Source organism: Mauremys reevesii, linkage group 1, assembly GCF_016161935.1.
Source record: "Mauremys reevesii isolate NIE-2019 linkage group 1, ASM1616193v1, whole genome shotgun sequence".
Classification (NCBI taxonomy): domain Eukaryota; kingdom Metazoa; phylum Chordata; order Testudines; family Geoemydidae; genus Mauremys; species Mauremys reevesii.
Window position 1 is genome coordinate 321,416,032 of NC_052623.1, and position 22,520 is coordinate 321,438,551.

The 22,520-nt window shown below is 43.3% G+C and overlaps 1 protein-coding gene across 5 annotated transcripts in view; it reads right to left on the minus strand.

Annotated features, from left to right (window-relative positions):
* Positions 1-20,788, minus strand: part of ZNF800 (zinc finger protein 800) — a 38,203-nt gene extending 17,415 nt beyond the window's left edge. For 2 of the 5 annotated variants that reach the window (XR_005592910.1, XM_039520843.1), the window contains exons 1-4: positions 20,186-20,542; positions 19,022-19,132; positions 16,391-16,486; positions 1,619-1,762 (exon numbers count right to left, since the gene is read on the minus strand). Coding sequence is in view for 4 of the 5 variants with exons in the window: in XM_039520843.1 (XP_039376777.1) it covers positions 1,619-1,762; positions 16,391-16,486; positions 19,022-19,082 (301 nt within the window). In the remaining variant the exon portion in view is untranslated. Of the gene's footprint in view, positions 1-1,618; positions 1,763-16,390; positions 16,487-19,021; positions 19,133-20,185; positions 20,543-20,712 lie in introns of those variants that run through there. The other 3 variants (XM_039520846.1, XM_039520844.1, XM_039520845.1) reach the window with 3 other exon arrangements.
* Between the last annotated feature and the right edge of the window lie 1,732 nt (positions 20,789-22,520).

Genomic DNA, 22,520 nt, shown 5'->3' on the forward strand with positions numbered 1-22,520 from the left:
TTTATTTTTTTCCAGTTCAGTCCAGAAAGTATGAGAGAAAGTTAATGTCATACACTTGCATGGTAATAACAGAAGTGCTTTACCCACATCTTCAGTTGCTAAATGAAATTTATTAGAACAACATCAACCCATCCTTGTTACTTTAATGGAGCAGCAGGCACAAGTAAAACCTCTGTGCAGGAGTATAGCTTTAAACTAAGATGGGAATGAGGAAGCAGACCGTTAGCTGGTCAAAAAGGCACTGTAAGCCAATACGTAAGGCATAAGACAAAGACTTAGGCCTGATCTACATTAGGAATTTACTTTGGTATAGCTACGTCTCAGAAGTGTGAAAAATCCACATACCTGAGAGGTGTAGCTATGCCAACCTAACCGTTAGCATAGACCAGCACTAGCTCAATGGGAGAATTCTTCCGTCAACCTAGTTACTGCCTCTCAGGAAGCAGATGACTTACACCAAGGGGAGAAGCCCTTGTCCGCATAGGTAGCATCTACACTGACATGTTACAGCAGCTCCACAGCAGCATTTTAAGTGTAGACATACCACTAGGAAACCTGGGTTCTATTCCCAGCTGTCACTAACCTGTGACGTAACACCAGGCAAGGCAATTTACCTGTCTATGTCTTCATTGCCCCTTCCACGCTTTGTCTGTCTGGGCTATTTAAAACGTGCTTTTACTCAGAGGTACTGTGTCAAGGTGTTAGACCTAGAACTTAGCTTGGCATAGGCTATCACATTTGTATGTTTGTCTCCCCCACCTCCATAAGAACAAAACCAAATTCAGGTTGTCATCTGGGTACACATTATTTTAAATTAGGGAAATGTTTTGTCATAATATACTAATCATTTTTAACAGCAAATTATGTGTCAGTCCGTCAATAATCTTGCATTTTTCTCACTGCTTAAAGGATTGGTTGAAGGAAAATAACAAAAATCTTAAGAGTTCAAGGAAGCATATGCTAACAAGAGGCGTGTGTAAAGGTAAAAGTGACCGACTTTTAGATCTTGGTATTTTATTAATTTTAAAAAGACACTTTCACTATTTGTTCAATAACATATCAAGGCCAACATGAAAATTACCTAATACCGTATGGCTCATCATAATGCTCTCGGCCCTGGCTTTAGATCTCTAAGGAGAAACCTTCAAAAATCATCATATACAAGACCTAACCTCTTTTATATTTTCTCACTCTTTTTTCCTGTGGAAATACGGGAGTTTTCAACTACCCTGAATTTCATGACTTGGATCATGATTCTGCAAAACACTGAACACATTCATAACTTTACTCATGTGAGTAAAACTTACATACATCCTTTACAGAACCAAGGCCTTAAATTGCCACATGGCCCAAATTAATATCTTTGGAGCATTGTTTGCCCTCCTTCTCTTAATAGGAAACTCTCAATTTGTCTGAAACTCTCTCTGTCAAATGGAAGAATGAGTCTGAAAGTGACAAGCTAATAAAAGTGAAGTACTTCATTGCTTCACCAATCCTCTAATTTACCTGTTAAATTAGTTACATCTTGTTTCTGATGGTGTTTTTACGTACAATATAAAAGGGAAAATTTACTCAATTCTAGATTGTTTGATTAAATATTTTGGTGAATAAAACTTACTGTCATCCATCTGGAGACTTGGAGGACAATAGAACTTTTTATGAGTAATTAAGTTTGGTAATCCTCTGAAGAGACTGCGGCATATTTTACATTCAAAAATGGTGTCCACGTCTTTTAACAAGATATGTTTAAGTTGTTTAGTTCCTAGAACAAAAGAAATGTTACACTTAAAATAAGGTACTTTTTTTTTTAAGTCACACTCTCTCATTAAAGCAAAAACATTTTAAAATCAAACAAATTTCAGTGCTAAAGCAGGAAATAATGCAAGACAAAATGCCATTATCATTGTCATTTGTAAGTCAGCTACATACATTCTGGATTACCGCATAAAGACTAGGCTGAAGAAAAAAAAAAATCAAGATTATAGATATTGTTAAAAGTAAAAGGACTGAAAGATTTAAGATTAAAACCAAGAACTAAATTCAGAAAGGGAGCTTTTGGTTAATGAGTTATAATTGCCCATCAGCTGGCAGGAAAGAACAGCCACCTAGTCATTTAAATAATTATTTAGCACCTTTCCAAGGTCCTCAGGCAGCGCTGAGGATGTACACCAAAGCACTTTCACTCAAAAAGACTGTCAAACGGGGCAGAAAATTGTAAAGAACACAACAAAATGAAAAGCGAATAATAGACAAATTCTAGACTGTTGCATGAGGGTACCAGAGATCAATGTAGTTGCACTTATATTACAGAGCAGAATATGGACTCATATCTTTAGTCTGCCCATTGTCTTCCTCGCTAAAGAAAAATACAAAATTTAAGATTAGTTTTGAATTAGCATGTTTTGTGTCAAGTGTAGAGTTTGTGTTTATGAGCATGCAAATGTTATAGTTTAAAAATCACATACATAAAGTGCCGACGTGCCTTGCTAATGTACTCCAACCCTGACTTTTCCTGAAGAGCCAATTAAAGTGGTGAGAGAATAGCTCATGCTCCAAATCCATTCCTTCATCGGCCTCTGTGCTGAAACTGCTAACAAGAGTGCATATAGTGATGGTGGGTTTTGTAACATGGACACTTGTCCACTACAAACTTTAGTGACACACTGGTTAATTGACATGGGGTTTAACTGAGTTTTAATTTCAAATTTCTTTAGTATGCTAGGTCATTAAAAGAGAAGTTTCCAAAACAAAAAAAACAAAAATGGAGCAAGATTACCAGTTAATGTCAATCTATTAGACGTAAAATGATAATAACTTTACATAACTACTATGGCTGTTGATTAATCAACATTAACTCATGCAATTAAAAAATTAATCTCAATTAATCGCAGTTTTAATCGCACTGTTAAACCATACCAATTGACATTTATTAAATATTTTTGGATGTTTTTCTACATTTTCAAGTATATTGATTTCAATGACAAACTGGTATTTACGTGCCAGATATGCTTCGACCACCATTCCAGAGGACATGATTTGATGCTGATGATGCTCTTTAAAAAAAAAAGTTAATTAAATTTGTGACTGAATTCCTTGAAGGAGAATTTTATATCTACTGCTCCATGGCTTTACCCGCATTCCGCCATATATTTTGTGTTATGGTAGTCTCGGGTGATGACCCAGCATATTTTGTTTGATTTAAGAACACTTTCACGACAGATTTGACACACAAAGAAGGTTCCAATATCAGATTTCTCAAGATAGCTACAGCACTTGACCTAAGATTTAAGAATCTGAAGTGTCTTCCAAAATCTGAGGACGAGGAGATATGGAGCATGCTTTCAGAAGTCTTAAAAGAGCAACACTCTGATGCAGAAACTTCAGAACCCAAACCACCAACAAAGAAAATCAGCCTTCTGTTGATGGCATCTGTCTCAGATGATGAAAATGATCATGCGTCAGTCCACACTGCTTTGGATTGTTATCAAGCAGAATCCGTCATCAGCATGAATGCATATCCTTTGGCGTGATGGTTGAAACATGAAGGGACAAATGAATCTTTAGCGCATCTGGCACAAATAACTTGCAATGCCAGCTACAACAATGCCATGCAATCGCCTGTTCTCACTTTCAGGTGACACTGTAAACAAGAAGCGGGCAGCATTATCTCCCGCAAATGGAAACAAGCTTGTGTATTTTCGCGATTGGCTGAACAAGAAGTAGGATTGAGTGGACTTGTAGGCTCTAAAGTTCTACATTTTTTTTTTTTATGGAGTGCAGTTATGTAACAAAAAAAAATCTACATTTGTAAATTGCACTTTCACAATAAAAAGATTGCACTACAGTACTAGTATGAGGTGAATTGAAAAATACTATTTATTTTGTTTGTCATTTTTACAGTGCAAATATTTGTAATCAAAAGTGAGTACTGTACACTTTGTATTCTGTGTTGTCATTGAAATCAATATTTGAAAATGTAGAAAACATCCAAAAATATTTAAATAAATGGCATTCCATTTTTTTTAATCGTTTGACTGCCCTAATAACTACTAAGTCAGTAGTTTGAATCAGTGAAAAGCTCTATAAATTACTGAACAGTTGAGCCATCTAGTCCACCATAGGTATACTGTCCCTTTAAAAAGTATTTTTAAATGTTGGATTGTGAGTTAAGAGATTTTAGCTAAGTGGGAGTCCTCCTGTTAAAAACAATTGGAGGTGTAGATATTACTGCCTCTTCTGAAAATATAACTTAGTAGTTTTTCTGCATCTGATCTCTGTGTATTCTGTATAAATTAATACTATCTATAGAGGCTTTGGGAGGTTGAACTAAAATAATAAAATAGCTGCCATAAACACAAAAAGTGAAACCTATAATAGTCACTGAAATACCAACTTTGATATACATATTAAAAGCAAAACAAAAGATAAATTTAACCGTGACTTTCTGCAGTGGAAGTCAAGAACTCAACAGTATTTCCTCTAGATTTAGTATAACCAAATTATTTGCAACAGTCTATAAAATTGAACAGCTGAAAATAAGACAATATACAAGTTTTTGTGTGGCTTACATATCTTCTTACACAATTATGGAACTAGAAAAGAAACTTCCTATAGTCCCACAATTTAGCAGAAATACAATTGTTTTCATTAACTGGCAGAAAACACCCACAAATATTTTTGACTCAAAGATTCTTCTGCAGAGTTGTGAACCCAGATTATTCAACTTTAGTAAAACACAAAAAATAAAACATCCTAAATGGTGAAGTGAGAGATTTTAAAATTACGTTATTTTTAAATTGTATATTGTTTGATAAAAACGACAAGAGGGTTTTCTTAAATATGAATTAAAAAGTATATCTTGACAGTGTTTTGACCATAAGGTTAAGATATACTTAACAGAAGTCAAAAGTAGATAGCACTACATACACCATAATATCTAAGTGCTTCGAGAGTTCAGACAAAGACTGTATGATCGTGACTCGATGTTTAAAGCCAAAGGAAAGGCTCCCATTGAACCTAAGAGGTTGTGGACCTGGCATAATGCACACAATTATTAACTTTACACTAGGACAGGGATCGGCAACCTTGGCACACAGCCCGCCACGGTAAGCACCCTGGTGGTCCGGGCTGGTTTGTTTACCTGCCGCGTCCGCAGGTTCGGCCGATCGCGGCTCCCACTGGCCGCGGTTCACTGCTCCAGACCAATGGGGGCTGTGGGAAGCTGCAGCCAGCACATCCCTCGGCCCTCACTATTTCCCGCAGCTCCCATTGGCCTAGAGCAGCGAACCGCAGCCACTGGGAGCCACGATCGGCCGAACCTTTGGACGCGGCAGGTAAACAAACCAGCCCGGCCAGCCAGGGGTCGCGTGCCAAAGGTTGCCGATCCCTGCACTAGGATATTATGAGTTACTCAGTTTAAGGTAGAAAACAGAAGTTTTATGCAAATACTATCTAAACCATAACATTTAACGTCAAGGCTGGCATTGTATCTGGAGATCACCTCTGCCTACATACTGCAGTTCATATGAAATGTATAAGTGTCACTCGAAGTCCCCAGTCAACACTATACATACACATACATATTGCAATTGCATCTACGTACACAATCAAGTCACACAGGTTAATCTATGTCTCAACCATTCAACAGGTGAGGGAAGGGCATTATGCACATCCATCAGGGAAACCAGACAGCTCTTGCCGATGGCTGCAACCTATAAGTACATGGTCTAAACTGCCCACTACGACAAAGCAGGGAGTCAAAGGCCCCCACTTGTAGTTATTAGCAGCACATCTGACCATTCCACATCTGAAATGATTGAGCTTTACCCCAAGATGGCATGGAAGATCAAAACCAGGATGCTGGTCTGTTGGATTCATCATGATAGGCATTAGCTACATTTGAAGCTTGAAAATAGGAATACAGCAGAATGCTGTTTATCCAATCTAATTGGGACTGGGGCCAGATCAGACAATCAAAAATTCAGATAATCTAGAGAATGGCAAAGTGCAAGGCTGCAGCACCATCTAGCGGCCACAGGAGAGATCACCCACTTCTGGACCTTTGGGTGCTGTTTGTTCAGTTAATATGGAGAGCTGGATAATGGCGGGCTGGATAAACGGGGTCCTACTGCACTTGTGCCTGGCTTCTAGACCATGCAGAAACACTCTCAATGTAGGTAGTGACTGCCAGCACTTGGTCACAAGTACTGTGGTTTGGTCTGAAACCTGCATGATCTACGCAGGAGTCTCATCAATAGTTGGGGAAATTCTCTGGAGGATAATCCTTTCAAATACTTTGCACACACGGCTTAGCAAAGAGATGGGTGTTAACTTGTTGCAAATCAACAGTCTCTCAGGTTTTAGCAAGGCTATTACTTTTGCTCTGCGACAGATCTTAGATATTTTATTCTCCTGGATGACTAAAGAGAAACATGGCTAGCCACTGTCTGCTAGTTTTTCCAGGGTTCTTCAGGAATTCAGGGGAGATGTTATCAAGCTCACAGGCTTTACATGTTTTCAGTGTTTAAACTGCCCCTTCTATTTCATTTGTGGTGAAAGGCTGGAAGTCTTTTTCTGTTTCAGGTCCGCACTGTTTGCAGTACTGCCATTTCTTCTTCACCTCTCCTTCAGATGTTTTGCCGCTGTCCGCCTCTGTAACATTTATCAGGCAGGTAGCAATACCATTTGTAGGAACTGGGTAATGGTGCTGTGCTGCAGGCTTCTGCGCACCACCACCAATAACTAGGTACAACAGGGTGAGTTAGAAATGGCAGCATTATTTCCCAATATATTAGCTTTTAGAGAGTTTCAGACAAACCCTATTAACTATAATAGGAGTTTTCTTGTAAAGAGAGCTGAAAAATGAAAAGAATCTTTCAATGAAGTGCCGTGATTTTAGACATTTTTATAATATATAAACAACTTTATAAAAATCCAAGAAGCTATAAAGATTAATCTACTGTGGCAATTTACTCAGGTACTTTAAAAGAATACAATTTTAAACAACTCCAATAAAACATACAGGGACTCTTTAATTAAAGATTAGTATATTAAGTAGTTACGGACTATCTAGAGACTTTTTTTGGTCTTTGGCATCAGGGAAGATTGGCCCATAGGTTAGAGCAGCCTTTCACAAACTGGGGTCCGCAGACCCCTGGGGGTCTCTGAGGATACTCCAGAGGGTCTGCAGGCCCCGCTGATCAACTCCTCTCCCTCCAGAGGCACAGCGGGACTAAGGCAGGCTCCCTGGCTGCCCTGGCTCTGCACCACTAACGGAAGTGGCCGGCACATCTCTGTGGCCCTTGGGGTGGGGGCAGAGGGTCTCCATGCATTGCCAACACCCAAGCACTGACTCCGCAGCTCCCACTGGCTGGGAATGGTGGTCAATAGGAGCTTCAGGGATGGTGCCTGCAGGCAGGGGCAGCGCATGGAGACCGCCTGACCCCCCACCTAGGAGCCGCTACCAGAGACATGTGCCAGTCGCTTTCGGGAGCCGCCCGAGGTAAGCTCCGCACCCTGAACTCCCTCTCATACCCCAACCAACTGCCCCAGCCCAGAGCCTGCACCCCCTCCTGCGCCCCAACCCTCTGCCCCAGCCTGGTTAAAGTGAGTGAGGGTGGGGGAGAGTGAGGGAGGAAGGGGTGATGGAGTGAGCGGGGGAAGGGAACAGGTGTGGCGGGGTGGGACCTTGGGGGGGGACGGGGTGGAGTGGGGGCAGGGCCCGGATCTGAACGGGGGGCTTGGGGGTCCCTGAAAATTTTTAAATCAAAATGAGGGTCCTCGGGTTGCTGAAGTTTGAGAATCACTGCGTGAGAGCACTAGCCTGGGACGTGGAAGACCTGGGTTCAATTCTCTGCTCCACCAGCACTCCTGTGTGACATTGGGAAAGTCACTTAATTTCTCTGTGCCACAGTTCCCAATAATATTTCCCTACCTCACAGGGGTTTTGGGAGGATAAATATATTAAAAAGTGTGAGATGTTCAGACTATGGTAACAGGAGCCATACAGCAAAGAATCCTGTGGCACCTTATAGACTAACAGATGTTTTGCAGCATGAGCTTTCGTGGGTGAATACCCACTTCTTCGGATGCAAGCAGTGGAAATTTCCAGGGGCAGGTGTGTGTATATATAAGCAAGCAAGAAGCAGGCTAGAGATAACGAGGTTAGATCAATCAGGGAGGATGGGGCCCTGTTCCAGCAGCTGAGGTGTGAAAACCAAGGGAGGAGAAACTGGTTCTGTAATTGGCAAGCCATTCACAGTCTTTGTTTAGTCCTAAACTGATGGTGTTAAATTTGCAAATGAATTGGAGCTCAGCAGTTTCTCTCTGGAGTCTGGTCCTAAAGTTTTTTTGCTGGAGGATGGCCACCTTAAAATCTGCTATTGTGTGGCCAGGGAGGTTGAAGTGTTCTCCTACAGGTTTTTGTATATTGCCATTCCTAATGTCTGATTTGTGTCCATTTATCCTTTTCCTTAGAGACTGTCCAGTTTGGCCGATGTACATAGCAGAGGGGCATTGCTGGCATATGATGGCATATATTACATTGGTGGACGTGCAGGTGAATGAACCGGTGATGGTGTGGCTGATCTGGTTAGGTCCTGTGATGGTGTTGCTGGTGTAGATATGTGGGCAGAGTTGGCATCGAGGTTTGTTGCATGGGTTGGTTCCTGAGCTAGAGTTACGTGCAGTTGCTGGTGAGAATATGCTTCAGGTTGGCAGGTTGTCTGTGGGCGAGGACTGGCCTGCCACCCAAGGCCTGTGAAAGTGTGGGATCATTGTCCAGGATGGGTTGTAGATCCCTGATGATGCGGTGGAGGAGTTTGAGCTGGGGACTGTATGTGATGGCCAGTGGAGTCCTGTTGGTTTCTTTCTTGGGCTTGTCTTGCAGTAGGAGGCTTCTGGGTACACATCTGGCTCTGTTGATCTGTTTCCTTATTTCCTCATGTGGGTACTGTAGTCTTGAGAATGCTTGGTGGAGATTTTCTAAGTGTTGGTCTCTGTCTGCGGGGTTAGAGCAGATATGGTTGTACCTCAGTGCTTGGCTGTAGACAATGGATCTTGTGGTGTGCCCGGGATGGAAGCTGGAGGCATGAAGGTAGGCATAGGGTGGTGTTAATGTGACCAGCACTTATTTGCACCGTGGTGTCTAGGAAGTGGACCTCCCGTGTAGATAGGTCCAGGCTGAGGTTGATGGAGGGGTGGAAGCTGTTGAAATCATGGTGGAATTTTTCTAGAGTCTCCTTCCCATGGGTCCAGATGATGAAGATGTCATCAATGTAGCGTAGGTAGAGAAGGGGCGTGAGTGGACAGGAGCTGAGGAAGCGTTGTTCCAGGTCAGCCATAAAAATATTGGCATATTGTGGGGCCATGGTGCCACTGATCCGAGATATATATTGTCATTAAATTTGAAATAGTTGTGTGTGAGGATAAAGGCACAGAGCTCAGCAACCAGTTGTGCTGTGGCATCATCAGGGATGCTGTTCCTGACAGCTTGTATTCCATCAGTGTGTGGGATGTTTGTGTAGAGAGCCTCCTAACACGGCTACCCCTCTGATACTAGGAGCCATACAAGTACCTAAGATATCTGCACTTTATCCACAAGTAAACAGTTCACATAAAACATCCACTGGAAAGAAAATATGAGTTTACCTAAACTGTTGGTGTAGTAAAGCACCATACTACAGGATCATTCATCATACAATGCAATATCTCAAAAAAATATGCGCTATGGTTAATTTCAGAATCCCAAGTCAAAAATATTGACGTAGACAGACAGGTGTTATCGTCACATCTCTTAACATCAAGATATTCTCCAAGTTGACATAGAATGCAAAAAAAAAAAAAAACACAATCAGGGCCCACCGTAACACTTCAAAGAAGGGTTCCCTTCAAATAAAAGTTCCAAGTTAGAGTCCCTTGAATCAAATTTCTTCAAATACTTCTTTGATATACCTATAATATATTTGTAATAGCAATGATTTTTTCTACCATCACTTAATCATTTTGGGGGAAGGGTGTGGAAGATGGGGAGACTGGTTTAAAAAACAATACCAACTCGGACACAGAGTTAAGAGCAACTTCAAACTAGAGAAAAATGTGCAAAGAATCCCTTCTGAGGGAAAGCTGTTTACCTGGATCTCATCCAGAAACAGTTGAATTTTTGCACAAAGTGGAACCACTGAGGAAAACATACCTAAACATATTTGAAGATTCCCTACATACAGACAAAATTCTACTAAGTGCAGTAATTAGTGTGGGGAGGGGAGATCTCCAACTTGTTAATGGCACCTGACAAAAGATTTTCTGGTCAGTGCAGGTAGCATGCCTCTCCCACACTAGCAGCAGTAGAATGAAATTTACAAGGAAATAGTCAATTTCACTGATACTACTGCCCAAGTATGTACTATGTAAAAGTGAAAATAAACTCAAGAATCTGGTTAACTGTAAAGTTTTGGGAAACTGTCAGCAGAAGAGAGACAACCTCCCTTGCTGTCGTGGGCACACTGAAAGGGAAGAGGAGGAGGAAAGATCTCATCCAGCTTTATGGGAAATGGGGAGGGATAGCTCAGTGGTTTGAGCATTGATCTACTAAACCCAGGGTTGTGAATTCAATCCTTGAGGGAGCCACTTAGGGATCTGGGGCAAAAATTGGTCCTGCTATTGAAGGCAGGGGGCTAGACTCAATGACCTTTCAAGGTCCCTTCCAGTTCTAGGAGATTGGTATATCTCCAATTATTATACAGTACACAGACAATCCAGGACATTTCTGGAAAGTGTAGGGGACAATTTCCTGGTGCAAGTGCCGGAGGAACCAACTAGGGGAAAAGCTCTTCTTGACCTGCTGCTCACAAACAGAGAAGAAATAGTAGAGGAAGCAATAGTGGATGGGAACCTGGGAGGCAGTGACCATGAGATGGTCGAGTTCAGGATCCTGATGCAAGGAAGAAAGGAGAGCAGTAGAACAGAGACCCTGGACTTCAGAAAAGCAGACTTCGACTCCCTCAGGGAACTGATGGGCAAGGTCCCCTGGGAGAATAACATGACGGGGAAAGGAGTCGAGGAAAGCTGGCTGTATTTTAAAGAATCCTTATTGAGGTTGCAGGAACAAACCATCCTGATGTGTAGGAAGAAAAGTAAATATGGCAGGCGACCAGCTTGGCTTAACAGTGAAATACTTGCTCATCTTAAACACAAAAAAACAGCTTACAAGAAGTGGAAGATTGGACAAATAACCAGGGAGGAGTATAAAAGTATTGCTCAGGCATGCAGGAGTGAAATTAGGAAGGCCAAATCACACTTGGAGTTGCAGCTAGCCGGAGATGTTAGGAGTAACAAGAAGGGTTTCTTCAGGTATGTTAGCAACAAGAAAAAAGTCAAGGAAAGTGTGAGCCCCTTGCTGAATGAGGGAGGGAACCTAGTGACAGAGGATGTGGAGAAAGCTAGTGTACTCACTGCTTTTTTTGCCTCTGTCTTCACAGACAAGGTCAGCTCCCAGACAGCTGCACTCTGCAGCACGGTATGGGGAGGAGGTGACCAGCTCTCTGTGGAGAAAGAAGTAGTTCGGGACTATTTAGAAAAGCTGGACGAGCACAAGTCCATGGGGCCGGATGCGCTGCATCCGAGGGTGCTAAAGGAGTTGGCCGATGAGATTGCAGAGCCATTGGCCATTATCTTTGAAAAATCATGGCGATCGGGGGAGGTCCCGGATGACTGGAAAAAAGCTAATGTAGTGCCCATCTTTAAAAAAGGGAAGAAGGAAGATCCAGGGAACCACAGGCCAGTCAGTCTCACCTCAGTCCCTGGAAAAATCATGGAACAGATCCTCAAGGAATCAATTCTGAACCACTTAAAGGAGGGGAAAGTGATCAGGAACAGTCAGCATGGATTCACCAAGGGCAAGTCATGCCTGACTAACCTAATTGCCTTCTATGATGAGATAACCGGCTCTGTGGATGAGAGGAAAGCAGTGGATGTGCTATTTCTGGACTTTAGCAAAGCTTTTGATACAGTCTCCCACAGTATTCTTGCCAGCAAGTTAAAGAAGTCTGGGCTGGATGAATGGACGGTAAGGTGGATAGAAAACTGGCTAGATCGTCGGGCTCAACGGGTAGTGATCAATGGTTCCATGTCTAGTTGGCAGCCGGTATCAAGTGGAGTGCCCCAAGGGTCGGTGCTGGGGCCGGTTTTATTCAATATCTTCAGTAACGATCTGGAGGATGGTGTGGACTGCACCCTTAGCAAGTTTGCAGATGACACTAAACTGGGAGGAGTGGTTGATACGCTGGAGGGTAGGGATAGGATACAGAGGGACCTAGACAAATTAGAGGATTGGGCCAAAAGAAATATGATGAGGTTCAACAAGGACAAGTGCAGAGTCCTGCATTTAGGACGGAAGAATCGCATGCACTGCTATAGACTAGGGACCGAATGGCTGGGCAGCAGTTCTGCAGAAAGGGACCTAGGGGTTACAGTGGACGAAAAGCTGAATATGAGTCAACAGTGTGCCCTTGTTGCCAAGAAGACTAATGGCATTTTGGGTTGTATAAGTAGGGGCATTTCCAGCAGATCGAGGGATGTGATCATTCCCCTCTATTCAGCACTGGTGAGGCCTCATTTGGAGTACTGTGTCCAGTTTTGGGCCCCACACTACAAGAAGGATGTGGATAAATTGGAGAGAGTCCAGCGGAGGGCAACAAAAATGATTAGGGGGCTGGAGCACATGACTTACGAGGAGAGGCTGAGGGAACTGAGATTGTTTAGTCTGCAGAAGAGAAGAATGAGGGGGGATTTGATAGCTGCTTTCAACTACCTGTAAGGGGGTTCCAAAGAGGATGGATCTAGACTGTTCTCAGTGGTAGAAGATGACAGAACAAGGAGTAATGGTCTCAAGTTGCAGGGGGGGAGGTTTAGGTTGGACATTAGGAAAAACTTTTTCACTAGTAGGGTGGTGAAGCACTGGAATGGGTTACCTAGGGAGGTGGTGGAATCTCCTTCCTTAGAGGTTTTTAAGGTCAGGCTTGACAAAGCCCTGACTGGGATGATTTAGTTGGGTTTGGTCCTGCTTTGAGCAGGGGGTTGGACTAGATGACCTCCTGAGGTCCCTTCCAACCCTGAGATTCTATGATTCTATGCAATGAACACTAGGCTTCTCAGGAGGATGCTGCCTCTCAAGTCTACTGAAGCATCTCCATCTTTTATATTTATTTTTGGCTAGTAGGTAGTTGTCAGCTTATCAAGTCCCAGTAATATTTTGAGACTATGAAACTAGCTCATCATGAAGTCTATAGAAGACTGGCACAGGACTTCAGCTAGTGCAGATACTCCACTGACAAGAAGCACTGCAGTAGTCATAAGAATCAATGTTTGTGTATCATATATGCAATTTTATCTTTCAAAACTTCAGCAATTTGTTCTCCTGGTATAATAGCATTCAGCATGCAGACTCCCTTAACAATGAGGACAAAGCCATGTGTATTTTTTATATGTAATATTGTTAAATTAGGAAAAACCTTGATTGGAACTGCTTATTAAACATCCTGCTCTCTTGCCCTATTTCACTTAAAAGCTTACTGAAAGAATCAAAGGTTTCTTCCGTAACGAAGTCAAGTATCAGAGGGGTAGCCATGTTAGTCTGGATCTGTAATAAGCGACAAAGAGTCCTGTAGCACCTTATAGACTAACAGACATATTGGAGCATAAGCTTTCATGGGACGAAGTGGGTATTCACCCACGAAAGCTTATGCTCCAATACGTCTGTTAGTCTATAAGGTGCCACAGGACTCTGTCGCTTTTTCCATAATGAAATGTCATTTGTTCAAAAGTGGTAACTAATAAAACCCCACTCAAAAGTTGTTTTTCTTTCTGACCAACTCTCTTAATGTAAATGAGAAAAGAGAGGGAAGTCAGCCATGAATTTATGGCATGCCAGCAAAGATATTCTGGAACGGCCTGGGGACAAATTACTTGAAATTAGGTCACTCTGCTACCCAAGGAGACTCCAGCTAATCCACTTCAGGTGGGAGAAGGGCGTACACACAAATTTGAGGTCTTAAGCAATTCCATCCAAATTTCCATCTCCTTATAAAAGGTCACAGATGACATATCTCACATCCCATTTTCCCTCTGGTCACTGTATTATGTGTTTCTTAAATACAAATGAAGGGAGAATACAGAAGTCTCATCAATAACTTTTTTTGCCCTGGCAGACATCATCCTCGTACCGAGGATAGCCAACAATGATCGCACAGATCTGCAGAAGCTAGCACAGACATATTTCTTGGTAGTTATATAGTAAGAGAAATGATTCACAAGTCTTTCAATCACACACATAACTGTGTTGCCACAGATCTAAAAGGAAAATCTCTAAATAAATTTAGATTTTAGCATTAAAGAAATCTCCTAAAACTTTAACACTGGTACTGAATCTCTATGTTTTTATGCTGTGAACTATGGAAATAAAAATGTAGTTTAGTACATTTCAGATGGGTCTACCCTTGTAATGGGTCAAAGTTTTCTAACATTACCTATATTGAGCATGCTCAATCAAAACTCAGTTTTTACTATCAGATACATATATTCACTGTCATGTACTGGCACTTGTAATGGGGTGTACCAATCCCGCACTGGTGGGCAGGGGTTAAAGAGCTGCTCTAGACCCAAGAGGCTACGCCCCCTTCCCCCAGCTGGGCATGATCCCAGTGGAGGGAGCATTTAAAAGGGAGCAACTCAGCTCAGTCTGGGTTGACTGAGGAGGAGAGAAGTCACGTGCAACAGCCTCCTGCTGGAAAGGCACCAAGACTCTATACCACCAGGACAGAATCCCATAGCCAAGCCGCTGGAAGCTAGTTGACCGCAGAAGCCGAGGGTGGCGACTCATTATGGCCAATGGAAGAGACTCTGGAGACAGATCTGATAACACAGGAGGGACCCCAAGTCCAACCTGTGATGATGTTGGTGGAACTGAAACAAGGGTAGGAAGTGACCCAGAGAGTGCACTTAGAGGTTTCAGGCCCTGAGCCCTGTGCAAGGGCCACTGTTTCGAAGGTCAGAACCCACTGGAGTAGGGTGGGCCCAGGTTCCCCTACCCACTCATCAGTGGGTAACACTACCCTGAACAATAGCCACTAGGCCAGCAATTCTCAAACTATTTACCACTGTGGGCCGCATATGCAGCTCTCTGTTAAATGGGCCACATCCACTATATATATATATATATAGGCCCCAATATGGACCCTCATCATTGTACAGAAACAGAACCAGCACACACAGAGGACAACGACAGGCACTAGGAACCAGGAGGCAGTGTCTCTCAGCTGCCACCTCAGCCAGGGAAGAGGTGCTGAGCGAGTTGGCACAGCATGGGAAGGACAGAAGCTCCCACCTCCTGCCCACACAGGCTGAGCAGAGCAAGACCTGAAATCAGGATGGGAAAAGGGGGCAATGCCCCTCCAAATTATGCCCATGGGTGGTGAGAGTTGATGACCCAGCACCTCCCCCTACCCTGGCAAGCCTACAGTGTGTCCCTGCAGCATGGGAGCTCCTCCCCCGCCACAGAGGGCTACTTCACCTTCCCTCCACTCCAGCGGGGCTCCATGGCACCATCTCCTCCTCAGCCAGTCCCACCCCTGCCAGGACCAGGGAGCAGCAAACTTTGAATTTTTTTTTTTAGCACACAGCTAGGCCGTGTGTGTGCGCTAACTGGGCCGCAAGCTGCCTGCATTAGGCAAAGCAGCCTCTGAATTCTCGCCAATGAGCGACTCTACCCCGAGCTATTTCCACTAGGCAAAGCGGCCTTTGGATTCTCCCCAGTGGGCGACACTACCCTAAACTGTAACTGCCGGGGAAATCGACCCTTGGAATCTTGCTGCTAGATGTTACACTCAGGAGTATCACCATTAGGCAATGCTGCCAGCCTGGAGTACACAGCCAACCCCCGACAGTACTGGAGAACACACAAAAAATCCTAGTATTGTAATAGCAGTGCTGTTACACTACTATCTATACAAAACAGTGCAAGACGGGCACTAATTTTTTTTTTATTCTCTTTTCAAAGTTTAAGGAAAAAACATCAAGAAAAGGGGATACATGGGCATGGACCCTTAGCAGAAATTGTATCTGAGATAATGACAACTGTGTCACAAAAGCAAAATTCCTTGAAACTTTCTGGTTTTAAGAATATAGCATAATGTAATTGGGACTGTCTTTTCATCATCTTGTATGAAAATACTTTCTACAGGAATTGGTGATCTCACAAGAACAGAGCTTAAATCTCAGCCAAACATTTTGCAATTATGTGTAGAAAATTGGTTCTATGGAATCAGTAACCTTACTGACACACTTATATTATCATATATTTAGAAGGAAATAAAAAAACAAAAACAAGTACTCATACCTGATCGAAAACACTCAATAATTTGTTGAATACCAGATTTTGACATCTGCAGAGGTTGCTGTAACAAAGGAGGATCACCAGGTTCTAACAAATACACTGCAAGACATCAAGGATGGCAGTTAGAGGAGACAGACACACACACACACACACCTCTCAATAATTGAGGCTGGTTGAAAAACAGGACAAAGTCATCAGGAAAAATTTTGTTCCCTTTTTCATCGAAGTTGAGAGTTAATAAAAGTGACTAGCTCTATTCCTTGTAATAATAAGGGCTTAGGGATGGCATTTGGAATTTTGCACTCTCACCTCCTTGCTGTTGAAATCAATTTGAAGAGTGACAGATTTTCTACCCAAGCTGCTTATTTCAGGCAATATGTTGTGATTTTGATTAGTTTTTTTAAATGTATATTCATATAGTCCTGTGTATGATGTACATACACAAAAATAGAAGAGAATTGTAGATAACTTAGTGGTCTCTGCCAGCTTAGACTATTCACTTCATAGAATTGCCTGTTAGATTGTGCCTTCACAAAAGCCTCATCTCATTTTTCGGTACAAGCGAAAACAAAATAAGTATGTGGAAAAAAAAATGAAAATGCTAAATTCAACATCTGCACTCATATGGGCAGATCCCAGTGACTTTACTCAAAGGTACGGATTTATATTCAAGGGTTGACTATGCCCTCAAAAGAACTATTATTTAGAACAAATGTACTAAATAAGTCTGAACATATCTAGTTAATGTTTACCGCAAATTATATATTTCAATTCTTATTCATTTTATATTCAAGCATTTTTTAATCAAGCAAACTTCAGAAATGATATCCCACCTAAAATGACACTTTTTCTAAATTTGATTTTGATTCACCTCCCATTCTTTGTAAACAATATTAAAATATATTTACAAACTCTAGTGACATGTAACTAAAAAGCTAAGACATCCCCAGTGGTCAAGATAGTCATATTTTAAGTGGGATATACTGATGTATAGTATATATCCATATTGATATGGACACCATAACCCTGATCAGGCAACACACAGATGAATCATTTTGTACACAGGAATAGCCCCATTTAACTCAATGAGGCTACTCAAACGCAAAGTTACTGACGTAACCGTTTGCAAAGTCAGGGCTCAGATCTCCTTAGGTATTTCTACACTGCAGTTAGACATCTGCAGCTGGCCTGTGCCAGCTGACTTGGGCTTGCAGGGCTCAGGCTGCTTAACTGAAGTGTAGATGTCTGGGCTCTGACTGGCATCTGGGCTCTAGGACCTGCGAGATGGGAGGGTCCCAGAATGTCTACATTGCAATTAAATTACATATATTTATACTAATGGGGTCAATGCATAAGATAAAACTATTTCTGAACATTAAAAAAATAATTTAGACATGTTTCAAAGATAAAGGGAAATACTGCCCTAGAATATGAGCAGTTATAAACAAATTCAAACTACAATGATTACTTTAGGAAAAAACAGCCTAAGAAGAGTAGACTTTTTATTCTATCCAACTATGCCCATACCTTAAACACAAACATATTTAACAACCATTACAAATCATCTAATTGCTTGGTGATATCTAGCACAATCACATATTGTATCCTACTAACCTACTTGCCATTCTTAATAAAAAAAGTACACTTTAGGCTATATACTGCTTCTGATATGTGTGTGCTACTTCCACTTGACATCAAGGGGAGTTTCATATGTGAACTGGAAAAAATGCATGGCTCTAAGGCAAGAATTGTATAGTCATTTTTTTTTAAATTACAGTAACTTGAAAGTTTCTATTTAGATAGAAAGATTTATTGCTGAGACGATTCAATTTATTTCTCAAACTACCTTTAGCTAAGCTACAGATACACTTTCAGAGTTGGTAGACAACACTTTCCCCCAACAGTCCCAAAAATTCATGCCATTCATACTTTAAAAAAAGGAGGACTGGGGGGAAAGATGAAAAAAGAGGAAACTTCCTCATAAACAGCCCTACTACAACAAAGCAATAGACAAAAAGAAGAAGAAATTGGTGAGGAAACAGATTTCTGTTTGAAACTTCCAACTATAAACATTAAGTAAAACAATAATGAAAAGTCTCTTAACTAAATGATGGTTGAACTCCACAGTGCACACTTTCACCTTTATAGATGACATTTTCCATGTTATTATACAAACCTAATTTCAAAACAAGTGGTAGTTTGAGTTGTTTTTTTCCCCCTCAAGAACAAAACTTACAACTTTGTCAACATTTAACAGATAAGGTACAAAGTAAATACATCCTCTTATATTTGAGCATAACAGAACACAAAAGAATGTACAGACTAGAAAAAAATCAGAACACTATGATTTTAGTATCTTGCCTTCCCCTCAGTTCAGTGCACACAATGCCCATGTGAGCTTGGGGGTTATTATGCACCCTGTAAGAACTGGGAAATTGATCTTCCTGAAGTAATTTACTGTGACAGTTTTAGGATATTTAAAAAACATTTTAAAAACTGAAATCAGGAAAATTCATATTTGCTGATGTAATGGCTTCATTATTACTGCACATTTCTGATGTCACTGCCAGTTTCTGAAAGCTTCTTAGAGGACAGATTCAATTAAAAAAAAAAAAGTATTACATAGCACTATACCTGGTTCACAGCACCCATGGTGATGATGGTCAGTCTGACAACACTTATCCCTTAGAGGCATTTTCTGTGTGCACGACCTACTTTCCTTCTACATCCAGCAGCTTGTTTCTGCTAAAATAAACAAATTCTCTGTCACCTCCCAGACCATAAGACTTAAACAACACTAACATCATACCCCCACTTTCTAAAGACTAAAACTGCACTGAACCCACTCAGAGGTCAACTGTGCCTTTTTTAAGATGGAAAGTCTATGGTGTTTATCAACCATTTTCAAACCTAAAAAATCTGTTTACTTCAGTGCATTTCAATGAAGGGAAAACGCTTCAAGATCTATAGAATCAAGGAAACCCTTCTTCCTCCTAAATTCCAGTCATATCCCTAACTCAAAAGATAAAATAACCAACATTTTGAATCCCTGGCTCCTACAAGAACCAATCTTAGGCATGTGTAAAAAAATAAGGCTGCACAAAGATCCATGTTTTTGGGGCCCTTATGTTTGTCAACACCACTTTGCCCAGCTGTAGGGACTAAACCTATTTTTCAGTTATTGTCTGTAATACCATAGCACCCACAATTGTTAAAACCCACCCAGACTCCTACTAGTTGATGAGATTCTTCTGACTCATCCCCCAATAATAACAAGCACCCATACAGTTGTGAAAACCAAACTATAACTGCTATCATCAATATTGACCCACACAGCTGCCAAATTTTCAGCTCCACTGCTGCTCTGTGCAGGGTACTGAAGTGTGACTGAGGCCCCATTTACTGTATGTTACTTCATGAATGGCCCCACCACAAACTCTTTTCACCTCCATACTACAGACAGGAAAGCCCTGCCCTAAGTCCCCCTCGAGGAACCTGCCTCACCAGCAACAGGGAACCTGCCCTCCCCCCCCCACAGCGCCCCCCACAGAAACCCTGCCCCCCATGATCTCCCTGGCCCTGCCCGGCCCAGCCCCTCCACCACCAGCCCCCAGGAACCCGCCCCCCACCGCAGGAACCCGGGCCAGCCTCCCCTGGGGGACTCCGGCCCGGCCCGGCCCGCGGGCAGAGCGGGACAGTCGGGCGCCTGAGCTGGGAGATCCGATCCCGCCCCGCACACGGGGCAGCAGCAGCAGCAGCCCCGCGGGGGCCGGGGGCTCCCGGCCGGGCTGCACTTACGCAGGCTCCTGGGGACGGAGTGCGGGGCAGCCGCCAGCTCCCGTTCCGCGGGGGCGCGGCTCTCCCAGAGCCCCGCGGGGAGCGGGCGGCGGCCGGGGCTGAGCCAAGCGGGTCCCGCGCGGAGCCGGCAGGTGACAGCGGGCGCCAAAGCAGCGCGGCGGCCGGCGGCAGGGAGCGGGGCGGGGCGGGGCGCTGCGCCCGCAGGGAGCCGCCGCACCAGCCTCCGCCGGGCGGACTCTTTCCCCCTCCGAAGTAAACTTCACCGTCCCGTGTCCCGCCGGCGCAGCGGGAGCGGCGACCACTGACCCCGGAGCCGGATGGGCACAGGGGCAGGAAGTGACTGCGGCCGCGGCGACTCGGGGCGGCGCACTGCGCAGGCGCCGCACCCGGCTTCCCCCTCGCCCCGCCCACACGCACAGGTGCCTGCAGGGCGCGCGGGCGGGCAGCGCTGTAGCTGGCAGGAGGAAGCCGGGCTCGCGGCTGGGCAGCCACCCACGTGGGCGAGTCACGCGCTGCTTTCCTCCTACCCCCGCGCTGCTGGGCACCGCTGCACCATTGTAGCCTATCGCACCATTGCCGAGCAGCCCGCTGGCTGCGCAGTTGGAATAAAGCAGCCGACGCACCGCTGCAGGATGCTTCGTGGCAGCATAAAGTGCAGGCGAAACAGAGCCCGCTGCCCGGAGCACTTTGTGCACGCACTATAATGTGCGCGCCTGTGACACCCCGCATGCCTACACCACAGCCTCCTGCACAGTTGCAATATTGACCAGATGTCCCAATTTTATAGGTACAGTCCCAATTGTGGAGTCTTTTTCTTATATAGGATCCTGTAACCACCCCACTCCCTTCCTGATTTGTCACACTTGCTGTCTGGTCACCCTAAGTAATGTACAATTACTCTGTGGCCCAATGCATCATTGCACTATAATATACTACACTATGTTCAGTAGCAACACTTACTAAGAAGAGTTGTGAATGTTTCCTCTGCAAAAATGGAGGTAGCAGCTCCCTGGGCTGCATTCCTTAAAGGCAGAGATAAGGTGGACGAGGCCATATCTTTTATTGGCCCAGCTTCTGTTGGTGAAAGACAAGCAGCCCTATCCCAAGTCTCTCTCCAGTTCTGAGGCTTGCCGTGTCTACAATTTGCTGAAATTCTCCCAGCCTTGTGCAAACACCAGAGACAGCTCCTCCTGTACAAGACATGGTGGAAGAGTGAGTGTAGCCTGACAGCTGGTATTTCTACCCTTGTGTCATCTAGGGCTGCTCTGAGTAAGGTTAAATGGCAGAGGTAAATGCACCATTGGCAGAACAATACTACTGCTCTAAATACTGCTAGCACCGGTGAGAAAATTATAGACTGCCCTTATGGGGCTGGAGGTTTCTGCCACTTGTATTAAAAAAATAGTGGGAGGACCAATCGGATGGATTGTAACAAATAATTTTGCCAGTTTGTGATTCATATCCAGTCATGTATCAGAGGGGTAGCCGTGTTAGTCTGGATCTGTAAAAGCAACAAAGAATCCTGTGGCACCTTATAGACTAACAGACGTTCTCTAAGGAAAAGGATAAATGGACACAAATCAGACATTAGGAATGGCAATATGCAAAAACCTGTAGGAGAACACTTCAACCTCCCTGGCCACACAATAGCAGATCTTAAGGTGGCCATCCTGCAGCAAAAAAACTTCAGGACCAGACTTCAAAGAGAAACTGCTGAGCTCCAGTTCATCTGCAAATTTGACACCATCAGCTCAGGATTAAACAAAGACTGTGAATGGCTTGCCAATTACAGAACCAGTTTCTCCTCCCTTGGTTTTCACACCTCAACTGCTAGAACAGGGCCTCATCCTCCCTGATTGAACTAACCTCATTATCTCTAGCTTGCTTCTTGCTTGCATATATAAACCTGCCCCTGGAAATTTCCACCACTTGCATCTGAAGAAGTGGGTATTCACCCACGAAAGCTCATGCTGCAAAACGTCTGTTAGTCTATAAGGTGCCACAGGATTCTTCATATCCAGTCATATCTCTACAGTTTGTTGTTTAAGCTGTTAGTGTGTGTTTCTGTAGGTGTACCATTCTCAACCTCCTTAGTGCAATTTACAGGTTGTTATTTTCTTCTGACAGTAAATGAGAAAATCAAATTCCTTTTCTTTCTGCCAAAAGGAAATGAAATGAGCAAATCAACAGAAAGATCCCTTTGTGTGCACCTTTTGCTGCCACTTCTGGCTTTGATGAGGAAATGTGAACAATAAACAACCTGCTCTTCACACCATTAGAAAAGAGACAAACATTGGTAAAAAAAGGACAATATTAAAAAGTAAACCATCTCTCA